General features: G+C 37.9%; 3 protein-coding genes and 1 long non-coding RNA gene across 4 annotated transcripts in view; 2 read left to right on the top strand and 2 right to left on the bottom strand.

Moving 5' to 3' along the window:
• The first annotated feature begins 1,108 nt into the window (after nucleotides 1-1,108).
• Nucleotides 1,109-4,162, top strand: LOC146483988 (BTB/POZ domain-containing protein 6-B-like). The gene has a single exon (XM_085105088.1). It carries the CDS (start codon nucleotides 1,438-1,440, stop codon nucleotides 2,905-2,907), a length of 1,470 nt encoding a protein of 489 aa, XP_084961214.1. The 5' UTR covers nucleotides 1,109-1,437; the 3' UTR covers nucleotides 2,908-4,162.
• Nucleotides 4,163-4,840: 678 nt separating this feature from the next.
• Nucleotides 4,841-27,651, bottom strand: part of LOC146483986 (mechanosensory protein 2-like) — a 29,870-nt gene continuing 7,059 nt past the window's right edge. Inside the window, exons 5-10 of the mRNA XM_085105307.1 lie at nucleotides 27,530-27,602; nucleotides 27,033-27,115; nucleotides 25,725-25,931; nucleotides 21,133-21,455; nucleotides 20,936-21,102; nucleotides 4,841-5,839 (exon numbers count right to left, since the gene is read on the bottom strand). Coding sequence (XP_084961433.1) covers nucleotides 21,258-21,455; nucleotides 25,725-25,931; nucleotides 27,033-27,115; nucleotides 27,530-27,602 — 561 coding nt within the window. The 3' untranslated portion in view covers nucleotides 4,841-5,839; nucleotides 20,936-21,102; nucleotides 21,133-21,257. The remainder of the gene's footprint in view (nucleotides 5,840-20,935; nucleotides 21,103-21,132; nucleotides 21,456-25,724; nucleotides 25,932-27,032; nucleotides 27,116-27,529; nucleotides 27,603-27,651) is intronic.
• On the top strand, nucleotides 5,565-21,047 carry LOC146483987 (uncharacterized). Its single transcript, XR_014863716.1, has 2 exons — nucleotides 5,565-5,696; nucleotides 20,804-21,047. It is a non-coding gene; the product is annotated as an uncharacterized LOC146483987 (long non-coding RNA).
• LOC146483985 (mechanosensory protein 2-like) overlaps nucleotides 6,569-27,651 on the bottom strand; it is a 55,072-nt gene continuing 33,989 nt past the window's right edge. Inside the window, exon 8 of the mRNA XM_085105304.1 lies at nucleotides 6,569-6,870. Within this exon, the coding sequence (XP_084961430.1) occupies nucleotides 6,682-6,870 (189 nt within the window). The 3' untranslated portion in view covers nucleotides 6,569-6,681. The remainder of the gene's footprint in view (nucleotides 6,871-27,651) is intronic.

Here is a 27,651-nt window from a genome sequence, read left to right as displayed (position 1 = left end):
CCAGCGCGCAACTCAATAGTCTGACAAGACCGTTGGATGCCAAGATATATCACAAATCGTCTCAGCACAAAGCAGGAGCCCATATGTCTGGATATTTCTGGAAATATTGGATTGATCCCATTCAAATTTAGTACCAATAATGCCCAACAGAGACACAAAATGACACCAATTTTGATTTTGCCATGGCATTACTCTCAGCCCCAGTCCCTGTAAATAAAAATAATTCTCACGATTCAGTTGAGGTGAATTTATATTGTGCTGTTGCTCGATCTGGTCACAAGCCTAACCAATTTATAAATTCATTTCTGAATAGACTATGAAGTTCAGCCACAAGTGTCTTCTCGTGTTACCCTTATTCTTGACAACAAGAAGCCACGATGGTTCTCGGATCTTATCGTTACTGAATTTCGATAACTTTATCGATGAATGCATGAATCGTCGCTCTCATGCTAGAGATCTCAGTGGGGTTTACGGTCAGTCGTCAAACAACCTAAAATTTAACCATCAACCGTCAAAAAGGGTAATGTTTACTGTCAAGCTTCAAAAAGGCAATTATGGTCTTTTCTAAATTGACATCACAACTTGAACTAGTTTCCCGTCTGGAAGAACTTCGGGTTTCAAGATATCACTGATTTACTACATTGATCACTTGTTTCTGACCAAACAACCTCATTCCCGGGGCTTTCCAATTTTCACATGGAAATGCCCTGGGAACGAGGTTGTCTCCTGAAAACAATTGTTATTATAAAAAAACCACACACACAAAAGTTAACTTTTAACTCACGGATGAAGATTTCCCCTTCATAACCGTCAAAGCTTTCCCCCCATTGAGACCCACACACTAGTGAAATATCTTGATAGTTCACGGTCCGGCTCATGTCCCCACCTAATCTCGTACCCAGATCTTCCACGGTCAGCTCACATTTCGAAATTCCCGAACCGACTGAGATCTGGGTACAAGATTAGTCCCCACACCCACACGAGGGTCCCCTTGCTCGTGTTTTTAGAGATGGTCCTTGGTAAGTCATGCGATCAACGAATCTTTAAAAAAAAAAAAGAGAGAAACACGGTTATAACTGAAAAAAAGAAAAACAAAACAAAACAAAACAAAACAAAAAAACACCATCAGGCTAATTTGACAGTGCCACAGAGTCAGCAAGGAATTTGTGCTTGTGGATAGAATACTTTGAGGGAGACCACTTGATTGTGGCTTATTTAGCGGTATTTCCCGCCGTGCTGTTTATCAGAAAAACATGCAAAAACCATATTGCTACAGAAATAATCCGTAACCGTCTGGAACGCAAACTTAGCATGTGATTTGCATAATGACGCGCGTTGTTCTCGTATACTCCTTACATAAACAAGAACTTTCTGGCGGTCTACAGCGCCCGAGGCGAAGAAATATCGTAAATTTCTGGACGCGTTCAAATAAGCAACATGTCTGTTCCAGAAAATTGGCAAACAACAAAACCCACCATCAGGGAAAGAACCAAGTTCCTGCTAAACAACGATCTCTTCAGCGATGTGAAGTTTGTGGTTCGTAGGAGTGATGGTGAAAGTGAAAGTAATCAAGTGATTCCAGCTCACAAATTTGTGCTGTCGATTGGCAGTCCTGTGTTTGAAAACATGTTTTACGGTGAGCTAGCGGAGACTAGAGACTCCATTGAACTGCCTGACTGTGATTACGAGAGTGTGTTGGAGTTGTTTCGTTACATGTACAGCGATGAAGTGAATTTGAGCGGAAGTGATGTGTCGATGAGAGTGTTATACTTGGCGAAGAAATACATGGTGCCTTCACTCGCTGTGAAATGCACGGAATGTTTGCAAAATAATCTAGCTCCGTCAAATGTTTTCAATTTTTTGCCAATGGCCGAAAAGTATGAGGAGAGAGCCTTGCTCGATCAATGCTGGAAAGTAATCGATGAACAATTAGAAGTAGCAGTGAAATCGGATGGATTTGTGACAATTGAGAGATCCTTACTTCAAGAAATAGTCGCAAGAGAAACTCTGTGCATTGAAGAAATCGATTTATTTCAAGCTGTTGATCTGTGGGCAACAAAACAATGCGAAAAACAAGGCTTAGCAGCAGATGGTGCACTGAAAAGAAGGATTCTTGGCGAAGATATCATAAAAGCAATCCGATTTCCAGTGTTGAAACAGGAAGAATTTGCCTCTGCTGTCCTCGATACAGGCATTCTTACTCGAAATGAAGAGGTGACCTTTTTTAAATTCTTCAGTTCAAAACTGACTTCTCCAGTAGGATTTCCAGAAACCAGACGATCAGGAACAAGAACAATTTCCTCCGCTCCCTCGAGTCCGTCTTTCCTTCCCGAGCCTGAGAGACTCTGTTCGGAGGTGAACGTGGGTTCATTTCCCGAACAGCAGCTGGTATTAATCGAGCCTGAAACAAGAGCCAAGACTGTAGTCTTTCACCGATGTGACAGATTTGAATCGGTTATAGTCGCTAGCTGGGGTTATGGTAGAGGGCGGAAAGACTTTCTTGGTGTCACTGTAGACAAAGATGTGACGTTGCATGGACTTTGTTTATTTGGCAGTGAGAATAATAACTACACCGTTTCCTTAGAGATAAAAGATGCCAGTGACATCGACAATTTGTGTCTGCTTGTCTCAAAGTCAGGAACATTTTCTTCAAAGCTTCTGCAATATAAACGCGAAAAATATCATGGATTTGAGGTTTTGTTTGATTCTCCAGTTGACTTAAAAAAGAACATCAAGTACCAGATAGAAGCATTAATATGTGGTCCAATGTCTGGGAATGGAGTGAGTGGCTCCAGTACTTTCCTGTGCAATGGTGTGACATTTACCTTTTTAGACTACACTTCACGGCTAGCTAACGGAACGTCTTCTACTGTAGGCCAATTTCCTGAATTTCTGTTCTCAGTATAGGTCTATACTTTGTCATATCAGCGGACATGATCATAGAAGTAAATATAAAAATACAATACGTACTGGTGTACAGGCAATACATTAACCAGAAGCCTGTTAGGGATTTTGATAATGCTACAGGTGACGCAAGCTCTAGCTCTTTACCATAACGTAAACACTAGCGTTAGGTCATTTGAGCATCAAGATGACCAATGCGTAATAATAAAATTACAAGGGTTTGTATGGCGAAAAAAGTATCGTATTTGAAGGCAATATTAGAAACGATATTTGTGTCCCGTGTGGTTTTGGATAGAGAGAGAAGTCATGGGAACTGAAACGCCAAAAACCACAAAAGACATGATCAGGGAATTCAGGATAGAAATACAAGACTGGCAATACACAAATACGAGAAGCCTGTTAGGGATTTTGATAATACAGCATCAGTTTGTGTATAGTAACTGAAAGAAAAAATACGGAATATGAATATGGGGACACCCGTTCTCTTTAGTTCTCGTGGGCTTCTACTCTACTTAATCTCATTTCATAGGGTATTGTTAATATTTTTTCTTTCAGCTTTAATTCTAGCACTTACTTTCACACCGAAACTCCCAGTTACACATAACTACTTTAAATTCATTAGCATCACACCAGAAAATATCCTGAAGAAAGAACTTTTACTTTTCACGGGTGAAAACAGACAGATATTATCATGATTGTAGTATATGGAAAACCCAACAAGTTAATTATTGGCTTGAAGCATCGTAATGACATCATTCGCGTAGCCGATTCAGCGTTGACGCTGAAGTAGAATAAGAAATCAAATAGGCCCACCCACCCTTCCCCTTCCCCCACCTCGAATTTACCATTCAAAGGAAATTAGAAAGCCATGACGTGCAAATCACAAGGCCGTCCAATGTTCCTTGGTACGTGGACTTAATTATGTCCGACCCCCGGGAGGGGCAATGTGAAAATGATACCCGGGGATGTGGGCTGGGGGACAGATTGTGCTCGTATTAATGCCACTGACAGAGCTTCTGCTTTTCCAAAATTGGGCCCTAAATTATGCTAGTTTTTTTAAATATGCAAATATTAGCGGAATGCTCAAAATCTATGCTAGCTAGCTGAAACTTTTTAAATTCTATTCAAATGTAACTAAAACTGTCACATTTCCGCAAAAAAATAAAAAAACAACAATCAGGACATAGGTGCAACCAAACACTTTCGCGTACAATATTCTTATCCACGGACATAGAAATGACAATGATCGTGATACTAAAGCATATTCAGTAGCAGAACATTTAATTAAACGTATTGATTTTGAAAACTGTTTTGAAAATTGATTTCGCTGCTTTCTGAATAATCAACATATGCCAGGAGCCAGGGTAATGGGTTCCTTGAATGCCGTAATTTGGGCGCTGGCGCTGACTGAGTAGCACGAAAACTAGTTTTTTCAGATCCCATCAGCCCAGCTCTATTTTAGTTCCAGTTGAAAGGGCAGGAGGTTTCGCCCCAAAACAAAAAAGAGTTTGGCTCCAACATTCAATCAAATTCCCACCATTCCCACAACATTTCGATTCGTCCTCCATGTTTAACCCGGTTGAGCGTTGTCGAACTCGAAATGTAGGTGAAGAGTGAGTTCCCCCAGTACGTAACACTAAATGTTCAACGCACACTGTCACACAATAAAACGGATTGAATTCAATATTAAATAGAAGAAAAATACTTGCAGTTAGTAAGAAACTTAAGCAGTTGCGAAAAGAAAACCTGAAAACATTCAGGCTGAGTGGGATTGGAACCCATGACCTCTGCGATGCCGGTGCAGTGCTCTACAAACTGAGCTATCAAGCCAACTGGGAGCAGGTCATATTATGTCTTTCATCCAGAGTTCAAAATTTATCTTTAATATATTTATATTCATGAATTCAATATAAAAACAAAAACAAAAAGAGACAGCTGGAGGCCAAAACACTTTTTTATTCATCAGAACCTACAGATTTAGGATTACAACTTACTTGTTTTACAGATTGCATATTATATACGGTCAGACTAAAGTCTATTATATTTCTATATAATTTAGTTGTAGCATAATGAACACATAACCTAGCGAACTTTAAATGAACTAATAATAAAATTATTCAAATACATCAAAGTCATTAAGACAGCCACTGTAGTTTTTCTAATCAATGCTTGGTTTATTACAAATGGTCTTTTTCGGGAGAAGAGCTGATGTATCTGGTGTTACCCCTGGGAAGTTTGAGTGCACGGGTTTGTCCATAGCTCAAATGCTGACCTATATATCTATATTTAGACAAAAAAATATCAACAGCTACCCTATTGAAACTGAGCTTAAACCTTGAGGTTTATTGAAACACCAATGACTGACAGAATCATCAGGTAGACAGACATTTATTTATTTTAACATAACTGAATGATCTGAATAAACATACTCTCTAGTGGACCTCTAAGGAATATTATAACGTATAGTTTGAAAGAGCAGGTTAATAACATTTACTAAAAATTTGATACAGGGTCCCTGGCCTGGTGTATGCACTATCTTTGTTCAATTGACATGTTGTTGAAACATCCACATTGTTGAAGTGACAGTTGACCCAAACAAAGCAATTTCTTATTTATCATTTAATGGTAATTACTTTCTATTTTTTATTCACACATTGGTGTGCAAATTCTACTCACCTTTAAGGTGCTTAACCAAATTTCTTATAAAACACAACATTTAATAAATTCATACGTTACTGCTAATTGGCTGTCATGGAATCTATGATATATCTGGAACACTAAAGGGCCTACATGTATGGTATCCTGGTTTTACTATTATTTAGTAAACAAATCCCTTCAGGCGGCTGGTATATCTGAGGATATTGCCCGAGGCCGAGGCTGAAAGACGTTCTAGAAAAAAACAGCAGTTGGCCTAAAAGCAAAGTTTTGAGGGAACCTTTGAAATATTGAGGGCAATCTTTCAGCTGAGGGTATTGTCGTGCATATCATCTGATATGCCAGCAAGCCAGAAAGGTTTTGTTTTCGTGCCTAACTGTGGAAAAGACAAACAGCCAGTGACGGTCTCAAGATGCTGTGACTAACCAAAGCCTACATGTACTTCACAGTATCAGGGGCGTAGCGTCCATATACGCACGTGCGCCCGTGCGTACAGCTGAAATCTGAGAAAAAAAATTTTCTCATTAAATTTGCTGGGTAATAATTTCATATTTTCACATTATACTGGCGTTTCTTATAAAAATTTCCATTATCCAAGTATTAATCATTCAGTGCTGGCCACTAATAACTATTACGATGACGGACGAAAGATTAAGCTCCCTAGCAATCCTTCAAATACATAAACATAAGAACGTGGATATTGACAAGTTGGTTACGGAATTTGCCCGTCTTAAGGGCCGACGCCTCGCCCTTTGCTTGTGACCTGCTTCATTGTTTTTGTATTTTTTCTCTTTTCAGCCACTATAGCTTACAGAAAACACTAGGGAAATGGTTAAAATAAACAACTTTCTACTGCATTGTTGCCGCATTATTTATTGAAAATGCCCCGCAGAACAACCAGGAAATGGCATTTCCGAGACCCTAAAGCGCCAAAGGCGCTTACGAAAATTTATTCTCGTGCGTATATCTTCAAATTCCCACGCTACGCCCCTGAGTGTAAACAATAAGTCTTAAACTATGGAAGCATTCCAAGTTGTATTCAGACAATAATCTGATTTTAAAGAATACTGATTCAGTTAAAGGCGACTATTGTCTTCACACTGTCCAGCTAGTCATTTGCCTTCATTTGGAAGAAATCTGGACAAAAAATTGACAGAGAGAGGGGGAAAGGATGGTTGAATTTTTCTCAGCAGAGATGGTGGTCGGTGTTTGCAAGTATTGCAGCTGAAGAGCAGACGGCGACTCTGAAATGATTTCAGCAGCTTCCTTCAGTGCACGAGATGCATCCATCTCTCCCTCGGCAGCAATCACCTGAAGGAAATAAACAAGCAAGCTAGGTACCAGTATATTAAAAACATCTTGCAATCCTTATTTCCCTACACTTACTTTCACATTTGTCAGACAGGGAAAGCCCATGGCCATGCACTGCTCTTACCAGGATTTTGTCTTGTGAAGCCTTAGGGCCCCTTTGCTGAAAGAAAAAGGGGGCCCCGCAGGAAATCGATTGGGTCAGAGTTCCTCATGGTCACTAACTGTCTTGGAGAAAATCCTTTGGGATTACTGAACCCCTTCGACTTTGCCAAGCTCTCTAGTTGATGGGAACTTATTTGATTAGGTGCTGATTTGGGAATAATAATAGGGTTCAAATTGAGCTGGAGTATTCGCTTTTTGGTCGAAAAATTTCTCGACTTACTAACTTCTGAAAGTCGATTTGGTTTGTTAAGCATCCTAGGGCGCCCTTTTCGTGGCTTCTTATGTGCCATTCAATTTTTCCCGTGGGAATCCCGCAAGGCCGCAGCCTGGTAATAACACTGGGGATGAATCTCGTCTTGCGTTTATATATATAGCAGGGGCACCCAACGGAATATGGGGCAAAAGGGGCATGGTAAAAAAAGCCTTTAGTTAGTTTTTTTTAGTGGGTTTCTTGTTTATCCTTATCTAGACCAGGTTTTAAAGCTATAGCAGCGACACTTGGAGGATAATGTCTGCAATGGTGGTATCATCTGATGAGGAAATTATGTCATGATTTATGACTGAGGAGTAATCCGCCCACTCCCTCTTACCCTCCACATAAGTTTCTCTTTGCTGTACATTATTTTCCAACAGATTTTCCCAAACGTATCAAAAGACAATAAATCAACTTTTCATTCCATTAAATCTTTCTGGTGTCATGTTTTTTCTACTTCAAAGTTTGGGTGTGACCCAGTGCATAAGCCTATTTGCTCCTGGGTTTACTGCACAGTATCTACAATAAATGGGTAAAACCCGGCGTGAGATTTTCGAGGATCATTTTTATTTTTAATTATCGCTATAATAATGCATCAGTCAATTCCAGCCGTGCCCATCCTTCCCGGGCAATAGAGGGGCATTTTCCCACACTGTCCATCACGGGGGTCGGGCATTAGCCTTCCACCCAATTACCCCAGGGCATTTGACCACCTCACTTTTTAATTTCACCCTACAGCATTGTCGCTTCCTTAATGACAAATTCATCTGAAAATACAGTAAATTTCTTATTGAATACGTCTAGATAGGACATAAAATGGGACGCTAGAGTTGTAGAATGACCTATTTTTCCACTAACTACGGGAAACAAGACGCAGCTATGACTTAATTTGGTCTGAATTAGCTTAGATTTTACTGAAAGTAAGACGAGAAACGACGAAAATGAAACATTTTTGACATGTTTGAGCCACCACCCAGGGGCATTTGAACAATTATTTTGTCCCGGCGGAGGGGCATTTGCCAGTTTATTTTCAAAAAATCCTAATTCCCGGGGTCAGCCCGGGGTGGGGGGATCTGTTGGAATTGACTGATGCATAACTTGTACCTCTTGGGGTGGTACGTCAAATGACACCACTCTCAAATCCACTTTCTGATAGGAGTCAATACAGGGTAAGACAAAGAACCGTGATTTTTGAAAAACAACAACAGCACCAGTTCAGGACTGAAGAGTTCACACAGAAACTGGCAAACAAAATTCATCTTAGATGGTTAACACAAAGTTTACCAAATTTCTTTACTTTTCAACCGTGAACTTAAAACAAATTAAATTAAATAATCAATCCTTACAAGCTTCCGTGATAACACATGTACAGTTCATACTAATTAATTGGTAGTTGTATAATTTGTTAAATCCTGTTAAAGTAACCAATATACCTTTTTGTTTCAGAACTTGGCTCATCTCCGGTGTAATATCCACAGCTGGCATCATGACTGTCGCGGTAACACATATGTATGGTTTTCCACGCAAGAAGGAGGAAACACGACAACAAAGAACTATAAGAACCACGGGAGCCACGAGGAGTCGAGAACCAGAGAACCACGAGAAGGACAACCAGAGAACCTGTAGAACCAGAGAACCAGAGAATCCTAAGAGCCACGAGAACTACAAAACTAGAGTATCAGATAAGCTTAAGAACCACGAGAACCAGAGAACCAGAACCACGATAACTACGAGAGCCACGAGATCTACCGGAGCCCACGAACCACACGATCTACGAGAGCCAAAAGATCGTCAACCGCTTTAACCACGCTAATCACGAGAAACGCAAGAACAAATAAAAACACGAGAACCGTGGGAAACTTGACAAACATAGAAGCCCCAGAAGAAACAATGAAGTAGTAGAACCACGCGAAAAAGAGAATCAGACACACGAGAACAACCACGACAACCCGAAAAACCTTGAGAACCACGTTAACTACGGGAGCCACGCGATCTACGGGAACCACGCGGTCTAAGAACAAACAAAAAAAATTAAAAAAAACAAAAACAAAAACAAAAAGTGTTGGAAACCAACACTAAACAGAAGGCAAAGACTGCAAAGAACACATTATGGACGCAATAATGATCACAGTTATTAAATGTTTTCAGGTTGAAAATAAGTGGCTTTTATAAGTAATTTTATATGTCTTGGCTTCGTCATTCTCGCCAGAAGTGTAGAAAAGGAAAACATGATTTACAGTAATTTGCATTTTAACGCCAAACGAAAGAGCATACGAAAATGTACAGTATATATTAGACCTCACACGCTTCAAAATGTCTCTCTGTCGTTTGTCTGCGATGTATCAATTGTACAATGACACTTTGAGCGAAAATTCCGGCGCCGGCGTTTGCAAGATCATGGACTGAATTTCTATTTCTTTTTAAGTATTACCTTCTACTTGTCTTTACGTGATTCTCTGAGCCAAATCTAAATATTAATTTCTCATCAACTGAAAAAAAAAATGTTCGGCAAAGAATCCTCTGATTTAGCTCGTTGTGAAAACTTTGTATCTTTGCTTGCTTTGGTTAAAGGGATGATTGGTTCGATGGACTTTTGCGGGAGTGTCCTGTGATGTGATTGGTCAACTTTGTGTGACCCCGGTAACACTAGTCGTACTGTAACACAACGCGATCAGGTTGAACGGAAAATAACAATTCACTGACCAACTTTTGACAGATTTTAAAGGCGGTTCGTAGATGGATTGTTCTATTCTTGCTGTAATATCATGGGTGACTCCTTAAGTTTGGCGCGAAATTTCAGCGTTAATGTGAAATTACAAAATTGCTATAGCAACGTTTCCTATATCTCAGCGCCAAGATGGCGTCAAGGTTTAACGATGTAGTCACGGCATTAAAACACGCTGCAGAAAACCTAAATGACTCAAATTTCTGCAAGGCTGATCGGACTGCGTAGAAACTTAACACGACAGCGACAGAATAGAAGCCAAACCGAGAATCAACAGAATGCGGCAACCGTGGACAGCTGTTTCGAGCTGGTCGGCTCTCGTCAGCACGCAACCAACGCGAGTCAAGTGGTCTACCAAATGCACGTGGTAGTGATTTTGGATGGGCCCAAATTCAGACATCCGTCCACGTCATAGCGCGTGAATACGAAACCTAAATACGCGAAAGAGTACAGTTAACTGGGTGAGGGTTTTTTAGAACTGGTGTGATGAAAATATCCTTCAGAAAAACCCTTAGACGGTTCTTCCTGACCCGTTGGATAAAGCACTCGATGGTTTTTTTGCTTGGGTGTGTAAACAAGACGGAAGCGACCACGATTGTGAGCCTTATTTGTCACCCATGATATTACAAGGTAATCAAATGGTATACGCGTGAAAAGGCGAGGGAAATTATAAGAATTTTGACAAAACACAAGTGAAATTATTTCCTTATTTCACGAGCAATAGCTTACAATGCGCGTTTTCTTGTTAGCGTACATTTAAGTGCGATTAAGATACAAACGATAAAGGCGTCAGTAGTTTAACTATTGACTTACTTGCTTCTTGAACGGCGACGTTTTCCTTGCGTTCTGTTAGTTGATTATTTGCCATTAGGATCCTTCAACCCTTCCTGCTAAACTGGAACACAATGTCATAGCAAGCACTTGTTCTGGCTGAATGATTTTCACCGGCCGATCATAATTACACTTTTACAATTCATATCACGTGAGGCGTCCGTGTTAACATTCACCTGCTGGCTTCAAGGGAGAGATTCAAGATGAATGGATAATTTACGCCTTTCTGGAAGTAATTTATGAGTTGGCGGTACGAGAACATTTTAAAAAATGATCACTTACAGTGCCAACTCGTATACTACATTTTCATCTGTTGGGCCTAAAAATATGAAACCCTATGTTTTTCAAAAAGAACAGGAAAGAATCACCATAGCGTGACATTCCCAGAAACAGGAAGTCAATGATGTCACACCACAGGGACTTTCCCGAGGAAGTTGGTCATCAGAATCCTATTGTGTTTAAGTGAAATGACAGTGGTGTGATTTGTTAAAGAAACGAAATGATGGCACATAGTTTTCCACATTTAGTATAAAATTGTGTGTAACTTTCACAGCTTAATTGCGTAAAATCTGTGAAAAACGCCGCTTACTTTGAGATAGTTGCAAAGTGGTAGGTTGAAAAAACGAGGCGCAGCCGAGTTTTTTCAAACGACTTCGAGGTATTTGGATATCTGATGAAACACTCTTTCGAGTGTTTGATATGGCTTCTCAAATGATCAATAATTCTTGAAGAAATTCAAGGCTAAAGTTGGCAAAATTTTATGGTGATTAGGATCACATGTCCAAACCACGGTCACGTAGTGATTTTCTTTGTTTTCTCTTGATGAATTATTGATGAGTTTGAGAAGGATATATCGTTTATCGTCGAAGCATGATAATGACACTTAATTTATCTCATAGCTTCCAAGTTGATGATTATTGCTTCTGATAGTTTTCATTTTATGATACATTTGTTTGTTATTAAATAACATATTTTTATAGCCTTCATGTTTGATGTCCTTTTTTACAACATTTTTCTTTCTTCCTTTTGCTGTTTTACTGCCTTTATCATTGTCTTTTATGTATCATCTTACTTCTCACTCCAATAAACTCATTGTGTAGGAACTCTGCATGCTTCGTCCTTGAATTTACCTATTATTTCTTATTACGAGCTTTGTAATTTCGCCTGCTTTAATCATTGGTTCTACCAAACTGTTGTATTCTTGTAATCTTGTATAATCTTTTTATATTAACTTTAGATATATACCTTACCTGAAGATATAATAAAATGGACATTCCTAATTATGATTCCAGAAAGAAAAACAATAATTTCAAACGTTTTTTTCATTGTATGCCTCAAGACACTTTCAGAATGCTAATTTGCTGCAACACTTGTTGTGGAAAAACAAATCTATTAGTGCACATGTTGATGAAACCATTATCGTATCATGACAAAATTCATCTTAATGCCAAAAATCTGGAACAGGAAAAGTACCAAAATATGTTAAATAAATTTGAAAAAGTAGTCAGCAAGCTGGTTATAATGTTATTCTTCCAAGCAATGATGGTATTTTTCCTGTCAATGACTTAGACAATGAAAGCCAAAAAATGTCATTTTTGATTACCTTTTTCGCGCAAAAAATCAAAAGCCATTGGTGGACTATTTTATTCAAGGAAGACATTAAAATTGCTCTGTAATATATTCATCTCAAATTTGTTACAAGACTCTGAAAAATATTAGAATAAACTGTTCGCATTATTGCATTTATGATTCTCCAAGCAGCAATGAAAGCAAAATGATTTCAAGAGAGTTGGGAGTGGAACAATTTTCACAAGCAACTAAAGAACCATGTTGACAAGCCTAAACAAATATTTGCAAAACATTTCTACGGATAATATCATCTAAAAATAAAATGAGTTTCTTCAACTCTAATCAAGAAAATAAAAGATATTTTGCATCCAAAGGTACAAGAGGTCCGCCTGGTCAATTTGAAGACCTATGATGGTTTTGATGGAAATAGACGATCAGCAGTAATGGTTACTTCCAGAGATCAAACAATTACCGGAAAAAAGATTTTTCATGATAGTGAGGTTCCTAATCCAACGGAAAATGCTGATGCTGTTTCAAAGAATTATGTTGATGGTAATTTCTTAAACAAATTAACAGGTGGCGCTATCGGTGGGGATTTGGATATGAGAGGAAATAGAATAAGATCTCTGAAATTCCACGAAGACCCATCCGCCGCCGCAAGAGTAGCAGAATTGAAATTAAAGTTTAACAAACATGGAGGCACACTGCAAGGTCCGATTAATATGAAATAACTAATTTAAATAAAAATCCTTATTTGAATTATGAAGCTGTTCATAAAAGATACGTTGATGATGAGATAGCAAAAGTAAATCAAGGATACAATGATTGGTGTGACAATAAGGTTAAATGTTGGTAATCCTACAAGTGATAAAGATGTAGACAAAACATATGTGGATGAGTGTCATGTTTCATCCTCGGAATAAAAAAAGACGTATTCAGATGCTTGATGCAAGATATTGACGACAATAGTTTGGAAAACAACATTCAGGTCGTTGGAATCGTAGATTATGCAAACATACCACATCGGTTGAACAAAAAAAACATATCAAGTAACACTCGTCAAAGATAACGGATCCAGGATTGGATTCAATCTTTACAAGATTCCAATAGGATATTATACCATCGTTCTTGAATTTTTTCCTCCAGAGATGACAAATATCAATGTAACAGCTGTGGGAACCACACTATCAATAACCAAACAAACAAAAAAAAAAACCTTGAATAAATACACAAAAACATTGGTTCAATTTGATTATATATATATATTTTGATCTGCATTGCAAAACAACGTTTTCAACAACTGGACATTTGATTGTTTATGGTGTCAAAGATTATTTTTCCTCGGTTGATCTATAAGTATACGATTCAGCTTTTGTGGTTGAAAATGGAAAAATGATGACTGATATAATATATGATATATAATATATAATCATTCAATAAATTAAAAACTTTTTGGATTTCAATCATATCGATAACAATATGAGTAAAGAGAAATTGGAAGAGATTAAATCCTTGTACAAATTTTATCACAAGCAATTTTAATGTCATAAAAAGACTTATGAACAGTTTAAGCAAATCAATTTATAAATCAATACGGCTTTCACCTCTCTTATCGTCATTGGAACGATAGTGGGGTGGAATAACTTTGAATCCAATATCATTGGGAATAATTTCCGGATCAGGTTTGTTATTGAAAACATTTTCTAAAATAAAAAGTTATAAAAAGAAAATCGAAGTAGGCAAGTTTGCTTACACAACTAATCAAAAAAAAAAAAAAAAGAACTGGTGTATTTCAGATCTTTTCTGAGAGGGAATCATTTTAATCACGCAAATTTTATAACAATAAGAGGCTATTGGATGAAATGATAATTGACCTGTGTCCTCCGATAAATTTTGAAAAACAGTTTAACAGGGTTTTCAACCTATAAATTTGAAACGTTGTTTCCTGATATTATTCTATCAATTTTATCTTTATGTAATTCATAAATTTCTGAGCACCACTTTTTGTATTCTAATTTTGTTTTATAAGCATGAAGAAGATTTAGAATTCGCTTTATGATTTATTTCAAGGGAATTATTCTTTTTCTTTCTTTATCAACTTGCGAAATAAATTCTTCCATTACTTATAAACAAATAATTTAATAGGCCATTTCCGAGTTGCTGTGAACCTCATTATGGAAGCGAAGCTAAATGCAAAGCTTTTGATTTTAAAATTAGTTTTGTTTGCATATGAATGAAAACTAATTTTCCTAATGAAAACTTGGCACTTAGCCTCGCTTTCATATGAGGTTTGCAACAATTCGGAAATGGCTTATTTTATCCTTGTCTTCCCCAGGGATGTTCATTTCATTGAAAAATTTCCGTACGCGATATTTTCTTTGATACACCGATTCATTTCGAAAATTACCACTACATCGTTCCTCATATTTGTTTCCAATTTTTGCTCCACAGCAGGATCTTCATTGTCAGGGGACTTTTCCGATTCGATATATTTGTCCATTTTTTATTTGAAAATAATTATTATTTTCTTGAATCAGGTTACAAGTTTATAATGATTATATGTAAGAGTGTGTATCTTGTCATACATTATTATTCGCTTACTCTCTGTTCCTGACGATGTAACTTTATTACAAGTGATGTCATGTTTGTCACTTTTGATAATATTTATATTTCTTGTTGATAACTTTATTTCACCGTCGGGGATTTTTACATTAGCAGCAGCAGCGGCGTTTTGTCAAATCACTGAAAGAAAGCTAACAATACTTTATTCTTTTATTTCATTTATTCATTTATTTTGCCATTAACCAGAAATACAACAACAGTATACAGAAATACATTAAAGATAATATACAATATTCCTACATAATTGTTTACAAAATCAAATGTGGTAAAGGCAAGGAAGCCTATATAGAAGCCGGGGGCTTATAAACTATAGGCTTCCTGGAACTATGGAACTTTGAGGGCGCTTAGAATAATGGAAATTGACTGAAGTTTAAACAACTTACCCCTTAGTTCGTTTCTTTCGACGGACGTATGATAGTCATTTAGAACTCGCTCATTCACTTAAATAGAGTCTATTTCGCATATTAATGTTCGCTAGAGTCCTGAGGGTACGCACGTTTACGCGAGTTCATTAAAGTTGCATTTGTATTTAAGTTTAGTAACAAAAGGCAAAAATAATGCTTTTAAATTAACATTTTTCATTTCTTCCCCTTCAGAGAATAAACCTTGTTTGTAATCTTCCAAACTTATCTCATTTTTAATAACCACCTTTTTAATTCCTTTATATTTCTTTTCTTGCAGAGCTTTCACCCCTCTTCCCCATCAATTTTAATAGAAAAATGTTTTGATCGCAATCCGGCAAATTCCGTTATTTCTTTACCACCGGTTTAATTTTTTAAACATACCGATGATCTTTTTACTCTTTACAGTTTGAATTCCTGATGACTGGTTAGAAACTTTGGAGGTATCAAATGTTTTTTTGACATCTTGAGAAATATCCTTGTAAATTCCGTTTCTCTATCATACATTAATGAATCAGTGTCTGTGAATAACAGTTGTGCTTTTTCTTTGCATTTTGGTTTGATACACTTATAATGAAATTCGGATATTAGTTATTTGCTAATATCAAGAATGCACATTTCCAAGTAAACAGGTTCGTTGAAAACAAGTTTTTTTCATATGTATCGCAATAAGATTTTTATCAACTTGATATGTTTAGTTTTTTAAAATTTGTCTTGTTCACTAATTTTCTTGCTTGTTTTGCATTGTTAACCAATCTTACATGTTCTTTGTTTCGAATGTTTTCCATCGTTTTTCCGAAAACAGAATTATTCATTAGTTTGAAGAAACCTTTTTCAAATTCAGATTTTGTCTGTGTTCTTATATTTGTATTCAAATCAATATATGGTTTAAGCAAATTACTATTATCAAATTTTATTCCTCTATGAATTTATGTTAAAAAAAATTCCTAAAGCAGTGTAAAGACGTAAATTTGAAGCATGCAATATATAGTTCTTACTCGGTACAAGATGCGGAATTAATTTTTCGTCACCATTGATTTTAATTGTTTCAGGAGCAAGAGGATATTCATCATGTTTTCATGTAATGTGGAAGAATATTCGAGATCAACTTCTAAAATACAAGCCTTTTCTTCACATTCATTAAATTTGTCCCAGTTACTTAATTCTTTCTTTTTCATCCATTCAAATTCTCCTGTTGAAAGTTATCTTGACATTTTTTGCATCAAGATATGGGATAAATTTGGATGGCTTAGAAGGATCATAATATTTCATATACTTCTTATTTTCTTTAGCATATCTCTTTGGTATCATTGATATTCCTCCTCGAATACCTCTTTCAAACATGAGCAACATTTCAGAATCTTATAAAAGTTGTAAAAGTTGTAATTGTTTGCTTCAAACAAGCATCCCAAGCAAGATCGGGAGCAGTGTAATAATAAACGGGATCTAATTCATACTTTTTTCTCACGTTTGTTGACTAAACTTACCAAACGTGTTGACAGGAATTTGAAACGGTTAATTCAAATCTGGTATTGATTGTTTTTTCATCCAACTTGAATTTGTCGACTATTAAATCTTTGGAAATGAAATATATTCTCATTCGCGTTTAGGATGCATTTTATATTTTCTCCACCTCTTCATAACTATTTAATAAAAAGATGAGAATCAAATCCCGAAAGGTTGTGAATTGAATTCAATACCACATATATGACATACAATTTCGTTTTAAAATTGTTTTTATCTTCTTTTGCCACAATTCCTTTTTTTTTTTTGGAAATTTGTCTTATTCGTAAGTATTTGAAGATCTTGAACAAAATCTTCTGATGCATTATCTTCTTCACCCTGTTTTGAATAAATAAAGGGTTCCATTTCACATTTTATTGAATCATCAGCCTTGACAATCAAACAGTATCCAGATGGAGTATGTTTTTGATATTTTTCAGTAAAAGAAGATTCTGGATTTTGAGAACAACTCTGAATCGAATTTGTAAAACATTCAAAATCAGCACACACCACAAAAAGCTTCTTTACTTTTCTATTATGGTTTTTAAAACAAAGAAGAGGATGCTTGGGCATGTCAATTCTGACAGGTTTATTTGACTTACAAAATGTAGCGTGTTTTTCCAACAATTCTTTTTTTGTCAAAATGAGAAAAACACATTTTACAAAAATATTTTCCCCATCGTGTTTATTAATTTGTGAGCTGATTTCACCATTAGACAATAATGTTTCGTTTTATCGTCTGATATTAATAACAAATCAATAGATTTGCAAGTATCTCTTATATTAATTTTAAGTAAATAAATCTTTTTTATTTTCGTATCCATAAACATTAATTCCTGTCAAATCAGTAGTTCGTCTTTCAAGTTTTTCAATATCATCAAGTTTAACTGGAAACTCAATCCCATCAAAATTTAAATTATCTTTTTTTTTTCAAATCACCAATTCTCACTTGATTATTCTCAAGAGGATTTAAATATCGCAAGATACACCATTTAAAATATTCATTATCTTTGTTTTGAATATTAACTATGTTTTTTTCAAAGCAAATTCTCTTGGAAGAGGAATATATGGATTTTCTTCTATGGGTTTATATTCAAAAGAGATTATTTCTCTCTTTAAAAATCCAGTTGCTGCCATTTTTGTTAGAGTTTTGCAATTTTTAAATTATTTCATCTGTTGCTTCTTTATAAAGCTTGGCTTTATTACTTGTTTCAATGTTTATTTTTGTCCCAGAATTAAACTAAGGTCTATCAGCTATTTCTCCAGTCGCAAAATTATGGCAGGACAATTAACAATAAAGAACAAACCTGACTTTTATATTTTTATTTTCTTTTAAAAGTTTGATATTTTTTCTTTTATATTTTTTGAAAAACGTTATTGGATCAATACCACTAACTCATTTTGTCATAAAATTCTTTGTAAATGCCAAGAGCTGTTTCCTTTTCATCAATTGATATATTCGTTATTTGTAAAAGTTTAATTATTTTTTCTTTGAGAGCTTGCAATTCTGGTTTGACTTTCCAATATATTAAGGAATTTTATGGCAACAATCCCAAATCTCTTGAATTTCAGCTTGTGAAACTTTGTGAAACTTTTCTTTTTTTCCAAACATTAAATTTTTTAATTATTCTTTTACCCTTATCCTGGGGACGAGATTTATAGTTTGGTTTAACAACTTTTGTTGGTTTCATTATATCCAATTATCTCATTTCTTTAAACCACTTTTTATTTTTTCCATTTTTTTTTTCTGGGTCATTTTTTTCTCCCGCAAACATAATTTTATTTAATGCAGGCAAATAGCTTTTAATTTTAATGTTCTTAATTCTGCTTCAAATATTACTTCGAATTTTGCAACTCTCACTCGTCTATCATTTAATTCATTTTCAACGCATGAAATTGTTTTGTTTATATCATTTCTTTTGTATAAAAGATTTGATAATTTCTTTCCAAAGTTTTTTTTGTCATTTCTTTTTATAACGAAACAAGATAACGAAAGGTTCTGTCATCCAACATGGCTGCCACATCAATGTCTTTTGGATCTTTAGGGATTGGTTGCAAACCACCTATTGATCTTGAAAGCTGTTTCGAAAATGGATTTCGCTGCTTTCCGAATAATCAACATATGTCAGGAGCCAGGGTAATGGGCTCCTTTAAATGCCTTGTTATGAGCACTAGCTGAGCACTACGAAAGCTAGTGTTAAACTACAAGTTTTCAGACCTATCGCTTCAGCCCATCTAATTTAGTTCCACTTGAAAGGGCAGGACGTTTCGCCCCAAGCCCAGTTAGAGTTTGACCACAACGTTGAAGCCAGTTCGCCACCTACATTTCGATTTGGACCCTTATGTACAACCCGGTTAAACGTTGTCGAACTCAAAATGTGGGCGACATTGAGTTCTCCCAGTATGTGTAACGCATTAAGCGTCTGAAGCCGCTAAACCCAACTTTAACTTCTACGCAAGCCGTAACTTCACTAGCCGGCTGCGTGACGGCAGCATGAAAAATATATAGGGCGCAAAAAAGAGCGAGGAGCGCCAGGGAGACACGCTCTCCCTCGTGCATGCACCTTCTACGCACGCTAAAACTTTATAGGTTTGTATTTAACTATTTGCATGCAGTGAAAGAGACTGCTTCGCCACACTTGCAGCCTGTGCTAAACACCTACGGAAGGGAAATGATGAATCAGGGATAACGCGTACCTGGGGCAAGTACTTGGCACCACTGAAAAAATGGATTGAATTCAATATTAAATAGAAGAAAAATACTCACAGATAGTAAGCAACTTAAGCAATTGCGAAAAGAAAGCCTGAAAAAATTCAGGCTTGAACGTGATTCGAACCCATGACCTCTGCGATGCCGGTGCAGTGCTCTATCAGCTGAGCTATCAAGCCAACTGGGAGCTGGTCATATTGTGAGTTCGTAATAACTGCGAGGATCTTTCTTCTATTTAATCTTTCATCCGCAGTTCAAAATATATGTTTAATACATTCATATTCATGAATTCAATATAACGAGACAGCTGGAGGCTGAAATACAATTTTATTCATCAGAACCTACAGATTTAGGATTACAACTTACAGATGTCCTGTTTTACAGATTGCATATTATATACGGTCAGACTAAAGTCTATTATATTTCTATTTAATGAATACATAACCAAATAACTTATGAACTTATTTGAATACATCAAAGTCATTAAGACTGCCACTGAAGTTTTTCTAATCAATGCTTGGTTTATTACAAATGGTCTTTTTCGGGGTAAGAGCTGATGTTTCTGGTGTTACTCCTGGGAATTTTGAGTGCAGGAGTTTGTCCATAGCTCAAATTCTGACCTATAAATCTATATTTAGACAAAAAATATCTACAGCTACCCTATTTGAAACTGAGCTACCTTGAGGTTTTTTCAAACACCAACGACTGACAGAATTATCAGGCAGACAGAAATTTATTTATTTTAACATAACTGAATGACCTGAATAAACATTCCTCCAGTGGACCTTTGGAATATTATAATATATAGTTTGAAAGAGCACGTTAATAGCATTTACTAAAAATGTAATACAGTGTCCCTGGCCTGGTGAATGCAGTATCTTTCAATTGACATGTTGTTGAAACATTCACATCGTTGAAGTGACAGCTGACCCAAACAAAGCAAGTTCTTGTCTATCATAATTAATGGTAATTACTTTCCATTTTTTATTCATACAATGATATGGAAAATCTACTCACCTTTAAGGTGCTCAAGACAAGTTTCTTATAAAACACAAATTAATATGCTACTGCTAATGTCAGTGTACCACCCAGGGATCCCTCAAAATTGGCTTCCAATGGAATCTATGAGATATCTGGAACACTAGAGGGTCTACAAGTATGGTATCCTGGTATTACTATTATTTAGTAAATAAACCCCTTCAGGCGGCTGGTATATCTGAGGACATTTCCCGAGGCTGAAAGACTTCCTAGAAAAAAAATTGACAGTTGGCTAAAAAGCTTTTAGGGACACTTTGAAGTATTGAGGGCAATCTTTCAGCGGAGGGTATTGTCGTGCATATCATCTGATATGCCAGCAAGCCAGAAAGGTTTTGTTTTCATGCCTAACTGTGGAAAAGACAACAGAGCCACTGATGCTCTCAAACTTAGACATTTTACCATGGTGACTAACCGTAGCCTACATAAAAAACCCTTAGCCTACATGTACTTCACAGTATAAACAAAAAGTCTTAAACTTTGGTAACATTTCAAGTTGCATTCAGACAATAATCTGATTTTAAAGAATGCTGATTTCAGTCAAAGGCGACTATTGTCTTCACACTGCCCATCTAGTCATTTGCCTTCATTTGGAAGAAATCTGGACAAAAAATTGACAGAGAGAGGGAAAACGATGGTGGAATTCTTCTCAGTAGAGATGGTGGTCAGTGTTTGCAAGTATCGCAGCTGAAGAGCAGACGGTGACTCTGAAATGATGTCAACAGCTTCCTTCAGTGCACGAGATGCATTCATCTCTCCCTCGGCAGCAATAACCTGATGGAAATAAACAAACAAGCTAGGTACTGGAATATCAAAGAGATCTTGCAATCCTTATTTCCTCACACCAACTTTCACATTTGTCAGACAGGGAAAGCGCATATGGCCAGTGCGTAATGTATCTAGTCAGCAACAAATGAATGTAACAGATTGTTATAATCTAGTCACGTGCATAGTGATGTTGTCAGTAATCGGATGTCTCAGTTGTGCAATGCATGATTTTGTTAGTTCATTCCTTACCGTGATCATTAAATAGTATGTAGATGAAATTCGTGTCTCCTCGATTTATTACATTGGCGACGAGGAAAACATGGCAACCTACGGGAACGTAGGAGAGTTTAAGGAGTCAGAGGAATGGTGGACTCAATACGCGGAACGACTCGAGCAGCACTTTGCCGCAAATGAAATTAAAGACGCGACGAAACGGAGAGCTATCCTGTTAAGCGTTTGTGGATGCAAAACGTACGGGTTAATTCGAGATCTGTTACAACCCAAGAAACCAGGAGACGCGGATTTGAAAGTAATTTGAAAGTGAAAGTGATCTACGAGACGCTGGAAAATCACTTCTGGCATAAGCCAAGTGTAATCGTCAAGCGATTCAAATTCCATAGTAGGAGTCCACTCGAAGGGGAATTTGTTGCGGAGTTCGTTGCTGGACTCAGGAGGCTGTCGAAGCAACACTCGAGGATATACTGCGCGATAGACTCGTTTGTCGACGATCGCATTGAACGACTACTGTCCGCCGAACGGGAACTCTCCTTCGAAGAAGCGTTGGAAATTCGTGCTACAGCAACTGAAATGGCTTTGAAGAATCTCATTGATTTAGGCGGGAAAATGCACAACGATGACAACAAGGTCAACAAAGTAGACGAAGAAGCTAAATCTCCGAATTATACAGTCAAAACCACGATCCCTAGGGCTGTAAATTAAAGGGTGAATTTAAGGATGATGTGGAAGGAAAAACATGATGGAAATCGACACTGGTGCGCCAAAGACGATATTAAATGAAGCCACGTATAGAAGATTGCGTGACGCGTTGGGTCCACTTCAAAATCAAAAGCGGTTCTAAGCACGTAGACCGGAGGAAAGATTCCAGTGCTAGGAGCTGTTATGGTTCCTGTAAAATATGGAAATTTCAGCAAGAATTAGAAGCCCTAATGGTTAAAGGTAGCGAACCGAAGCTACTGGGCCGAGACTGGCTCGAAGTAATTCGTTTCGATTGGAACACAATTTTCAAATTGCGAACGATAACCCCCGAACGGCACTTCAAGACGTCCTCGCGAAATATCCAGATGTCTTCGCTGAAGGTCTGGGAACCCTCAAAGGAGTAAATGCGAAGATCTATGTTTATCAAGATGCAGATCTGAAATATATTAAAGCCCAATCGGTGCTCTATGCATTGAAAACCAGTGTGGAACTTGAGCTCGAGAGACTAGAGCGTGAAGGAATAATATCGCCTGTGGAATTTTCGGAATTAGGAGCACCAATCGTACCTGTCGCTAAACCAAATATGTGAGGATTTGCGGAGACTACAAACTGACAGTAAATTAAGTTTCTAAACTCGACAACTATCCAATACCTAAGACAGAAGATCTGCTGGCTACCCTAGGAGGTGGTGAAAAGTTTACCAAGCTCGACATGTCCTAAGGTTTATCAGCAAATGACCTTGAACAAGGAATCGCGAACGTTTACAACTATCAACACGCATAAAGGCCGTTTCCAATATAACAGACTGCCTTTTGGAGTCTCCTCTGCACTTGCAATTTTTCAGAGAGCAATGGAAAACCTCTTGCAGGCATTTCTCATGTAATCGTGCGGATGGACAACAGCCTTATCAGTGGGAAGGGTGACAACAATCACCTGGCCAACTTAGAAGCAGTGCTCAAGACGCTGTCTGAAGCTGGGCTGCGGTTGCGAAAAAAAAAAGTGTTACTTCATGGTGCCGGAAGTCACCTACTGTGGTTACGTGATCAATGGTAGTAGTATCAAGCCAGTAGCAGCTAAGGTGGAGGCCATAAGAAAATGCCCCAGTGACTGAGAATGTCACACAGCTGCGAGAACTCCTGGGAATGCTGAATTATTACCATAGTTTCCTACCAGACGTAGCTACAGTACTAGAACCACTCCACAAGCTTCTAAGGCAGGGTACAAAGTGGTGCTGGAAGACTGAACAGCAGGTGGCATTCGAAAAATCCCAAGAACCTTTTCAGTCTGCAGATCTCCTAGTACATTTTCAGCCAGAACTGGAACTTTATATCTTTGCGAGGGATGCCTTAGATTATGGAGTAGGGGCGGTACTTTCCCACCGGATGGCTGACGGAACGGAGCGCCCAATCGGTTATTCTTAAAGATCACTGAATACAGCCGAGCGTGGCTACTTCACTATTAAAAAAGAGGCTTTGGCTATTGTCTTCAGAGTGAGAAAGTTTTACCAGTTCTTGTATGGGCGGAAGCTCATCATACAGACAGATCACGAACCGCTGGAGGGGCTGTTTAATAAGAAGAAGGGAGTACCGCCAATAAGCCGCCCCTAGAGTTCAGCGGTGGGCCCTGACCTTGTCAGCGTAAGAATGTAGGATTGTCCATAAAGCTGGGAAGACAAACGCCAATGCCGATGCACTAAGTAGACTTCCTTCCTTTGTCTATTACGCCAGAGTTTGTTCCTGTACCAGGAGAGACGTTTTGCTATTGGATCATCGAGACCACACACCAATAAGCTCACATCCGAGAATGGACGAGGCGCGACCCTGTACTCTCAAACGTGTATCTGTTTACACTTAATGGGTGGCCACATCATTGCCTTGATGTGCAGTTACACCCATATTTGAGCCGAAAAGTAGAATTAACCATAAAGGGTGGATGCGTTGCATGGGGCAACGGGGTAATAGTACCACCACAAGGACGAGAGCAAGTCGTAGCTGAGCTTCACGAGGCCCATCCAGGTATTTCAAGGATGAAAGCGCTTGCACGTGGTTACATCTGGTGGCCGAACATGGATCATGCGGAGCTAGAAAATGCCGTAAAGAATTGTCCACAATGCTAACGACATCAGAACGCCCCAGCAGAAGCACCCCCTCACCCATGGGAGTCATGGGGGTGGCCAGGTCAACCCTGGTCAAGAGAGCACATCGACTATGCAGGGCCATATAAGGGTCACAGGTATCTAGTGGTGATCGACGCACATTCCAGGTGGATGGATGTTCACATTATGCATACGACCACATCAGCCAGCACCATCGTAAAGTTAAGGGAAATATTTGCAACCCATGGTCTTCCAGAAACCATCGTTAGCGACAACGGTCCAAATTTCACGAGCACATTTGAGATTTCCTGGCTAAAAACGGTATCAAGCACACAAGTTTTGTGGTATCACCCAGTGTCAGGCAGAGAACTTTTTCAAATACGCTGGGAGAGTTCAGGGAGCTGTTTTCATCTGTATGAATCATGCTCATGATCGAAAAATTAGTGGGTTTTTTATTTACAAATATTTGGTAATTACAGAAGCTGTTTGTTGCGATATTTTTGAAAGCTTCTGCAATGGGGGAAAAGCAAAAATCATGCGACGAGTTGTATGCAAATTAGTCTCAGCTGGACTCTACTGCACGTGTGCCTCATCTGACATAGTCCCTTTAAGGGTGGGCCAACCAGGTGAGTGGGATGCAGTGTTCTTACCAACATTTTGTCTTGGAGAGCCCTAGGGCCCCTTTGCCGAACAAAAGGGGTCCTGCAGGAAATGGATTGGGTCAGCGTTAATCACTGTCGCTTACTGGCTTGGAGAAAATCCTATGGGATTTCTCCCCCTTCCACTTTGTCAAGGCTATCTCTCTACTTGATGGGAACTTGCAGCAAGCTGCTTGTTTGGGAGTAATAATAAGGTTCAAATTGACACAAATTGAGCTGGAGTATTCGCATTTCGGTTAAAAGATTTCTCAACTCAACCTACTAACTTCTAAAAGTCGATTTGGTTTGAAGCATCCCAGTGCGCCCTTTTCTTGGCTTCTAATGTGCCATTCAATTTTTCCTGCAGGAATCGTACAAGGCCGCAGCCTGGTAATAACATTGGGATGAATCTTATCTTGCATTTATAGATCTGTAACAAATCAGCCCACCATCTAGGCTGGATCAAGTTGGTCATTTCATCCATTTCACCCTTTGCTCACCTGCATTTACCTGATTAGGGGCAATATGCGTAAGTCAGCTAGTAGTTTGGGCACGATGATCAGTAATTAGGCATATTTAATTAAGAACAAAAATAATGATACACACCTGCATAGTCTCACTTTTTGTTTCTCTTTCATCCAAGATCTCACTCAAGTTCTTGGTTCCCAGCACATCATGCAGGGTAGTCTGTGCTAGCAGACGGGTGGAACGGTTTCCATTCTCCACGTTTGTAATTATTGACATGGGGGCATTGTATATTCGGAAGTACACCACAGCGTCAACTGCTACAGTCACACCGTCTTTTGTCAAAACCTTAACGGAAATCAAACAGTGGAGGCCTTATCTAAGTTGGCTGCATTATTAAAGATCTACAAGAATACAATGGTTGCTTTACTAACCAGGCCGTCTGGGGCGAGCCAGGTTTAAGGCTTACCTGAAGTTTTCATTTTGTTCGTCCCTTACCCTAGACCTTTATCTTTGTTTTCAGTTGGTCAACACAGCCAGTGTTCCAGCTAAGAGAGGGGCCTCAGGTCAAAAACCCGAGAAAGTTGACGCCCTGACCCATCAAATTGAATGGTAAGCTGAAGAATATTGGGTTAGAACCATACCTATTGACCCCTCAAAATTCTTCATCGACTCTCTGACTTTGAAAGTTATCGGGAACACTGCAAAGCACCCTTCTGGAATATCCGGTAAATTATTGGCGAGTCATGAATTAATAAAAACAACATCGCTTCACAATGTTTTGTGACGTACCCATGATGAATAATGGTGGTGCTCTGAGAAGTATGTATAGTTTTAAATGTTACGCCATCGAGATGATTACAATTTTAGAGCAGGAATACCCCAAGCTATTCCAATAGTTCACAATCGTTTTACAAGGAGTTCACATTGAATGTTTGCCAGGAGAGCTGAATGGTGTAGCGGGTGGGGGTAAGAAATCTAAGGGGTGTAGAGTGGGGCAACGCGGCACGCTAATAAAAGCCTATAGTTAGTTTCTGGATTTCTTGTTGTCAAGACTAGGTGTCACTTGGAGGATTGTCTGTAATGGGATGCGGTGACATCATTTGATGAGGAAATTACATCATGATTTACAACGAAGTTCTACCCGCTCCCTCTTTCCCTTCATATAAGTGTCACTTTGCTGTACATTATTTTCCAACAGTGTTTCCCAAACATGTATCTTTTTGTTCTTTATTTTATTTTGTGGTAAAATAAATAAACTCAAACCCAAGACAATAAATCGTTTCATTATTTCATTGTCTACTTCAAAGTTTGGGTGGGACCCAGTGCACAGGCCTAATCAATGGTTCCTGGGTTTGCTGCACAGTATCTACAATAAAATGGATAAAACCCAGCGTGAGATTTTCAAGGGTCATTTTTAATTTTAATTATCACTATAATAACTTGTACCTCTTGGGGTGATACATCAAATGACACTACTCTCAAATCCACTTTCTGATAGGAGTCAATACAGGGTAAGACAAAGAACATGCCTGAAAAACAACAACAGCAGCAGCATTTCAGGACAGAAGAGTTCACACAGAAACCGGCAAACAACATTGTATGAATTTTTTGTGACTTTTAACCCAATTTCATGACCTTAAAATTGGCTGCCAAAGTGAGCCGCTGACAAGAGGACTGGTGAAAACAATGCATGAAATGCTCCACTGGCTGAACATCTTAGATGGTTAACACAAAGTTTCCTAAATTTCTTTAGTTTTCAACCATGAACTTAAAACAAATTTGGGAAAATCTGAAATTCCATGATTTGTCCATTTTCCAAGGAAAGGAATATTTTTTTTTTAACATCAAGGACCAGAATTTTATTCTCCAACTTTAAATTATCGAAGGTTAAAAAAAGGTGTTTAAACTTGTCAAAAAGAAACAACATTAAAACTTAATTTTACCTGGTCCTTTTGCTCCCCCAGGCAGCAGTCGACCAAGACGAAATATCACTGCTCTCTCATTTTCCTGAACAATCTGTTTAATTTAAACAAATGTTTTAATTTATTATTACACGAGTGGCTAC

The sequence above is a fragment of the Pavona decussata genome, unplaced genomic scaffold, assembly GCF_977016875.1.
Source record: "Pavona decussata unplaced genomic scaffold, jaPavDecu1.1 SCAFFOLD_37, whole genome shotgun sequence".
Classification (NCBI taxonomy): Eukaryota; Metazoa; Cnidaria; class Anthozoa; order Scleractinia; family Agariciidae; genus Pavona; species Pavona decussata.
Note: the sequence above shows the minus strand (reverse complement) of the source record. Positions and strands in the feature narration are given on the sequence as shown.

Excerpts from the sequence above, each read along its gene's own strand:
- LOC146483988 (XM_085105088.1), top strand. The coding sequence starts at position 1,438 with ATGTCTGTTCCAGAAAATTGGCAAACAACAAAACCCACCATCAGGGAA.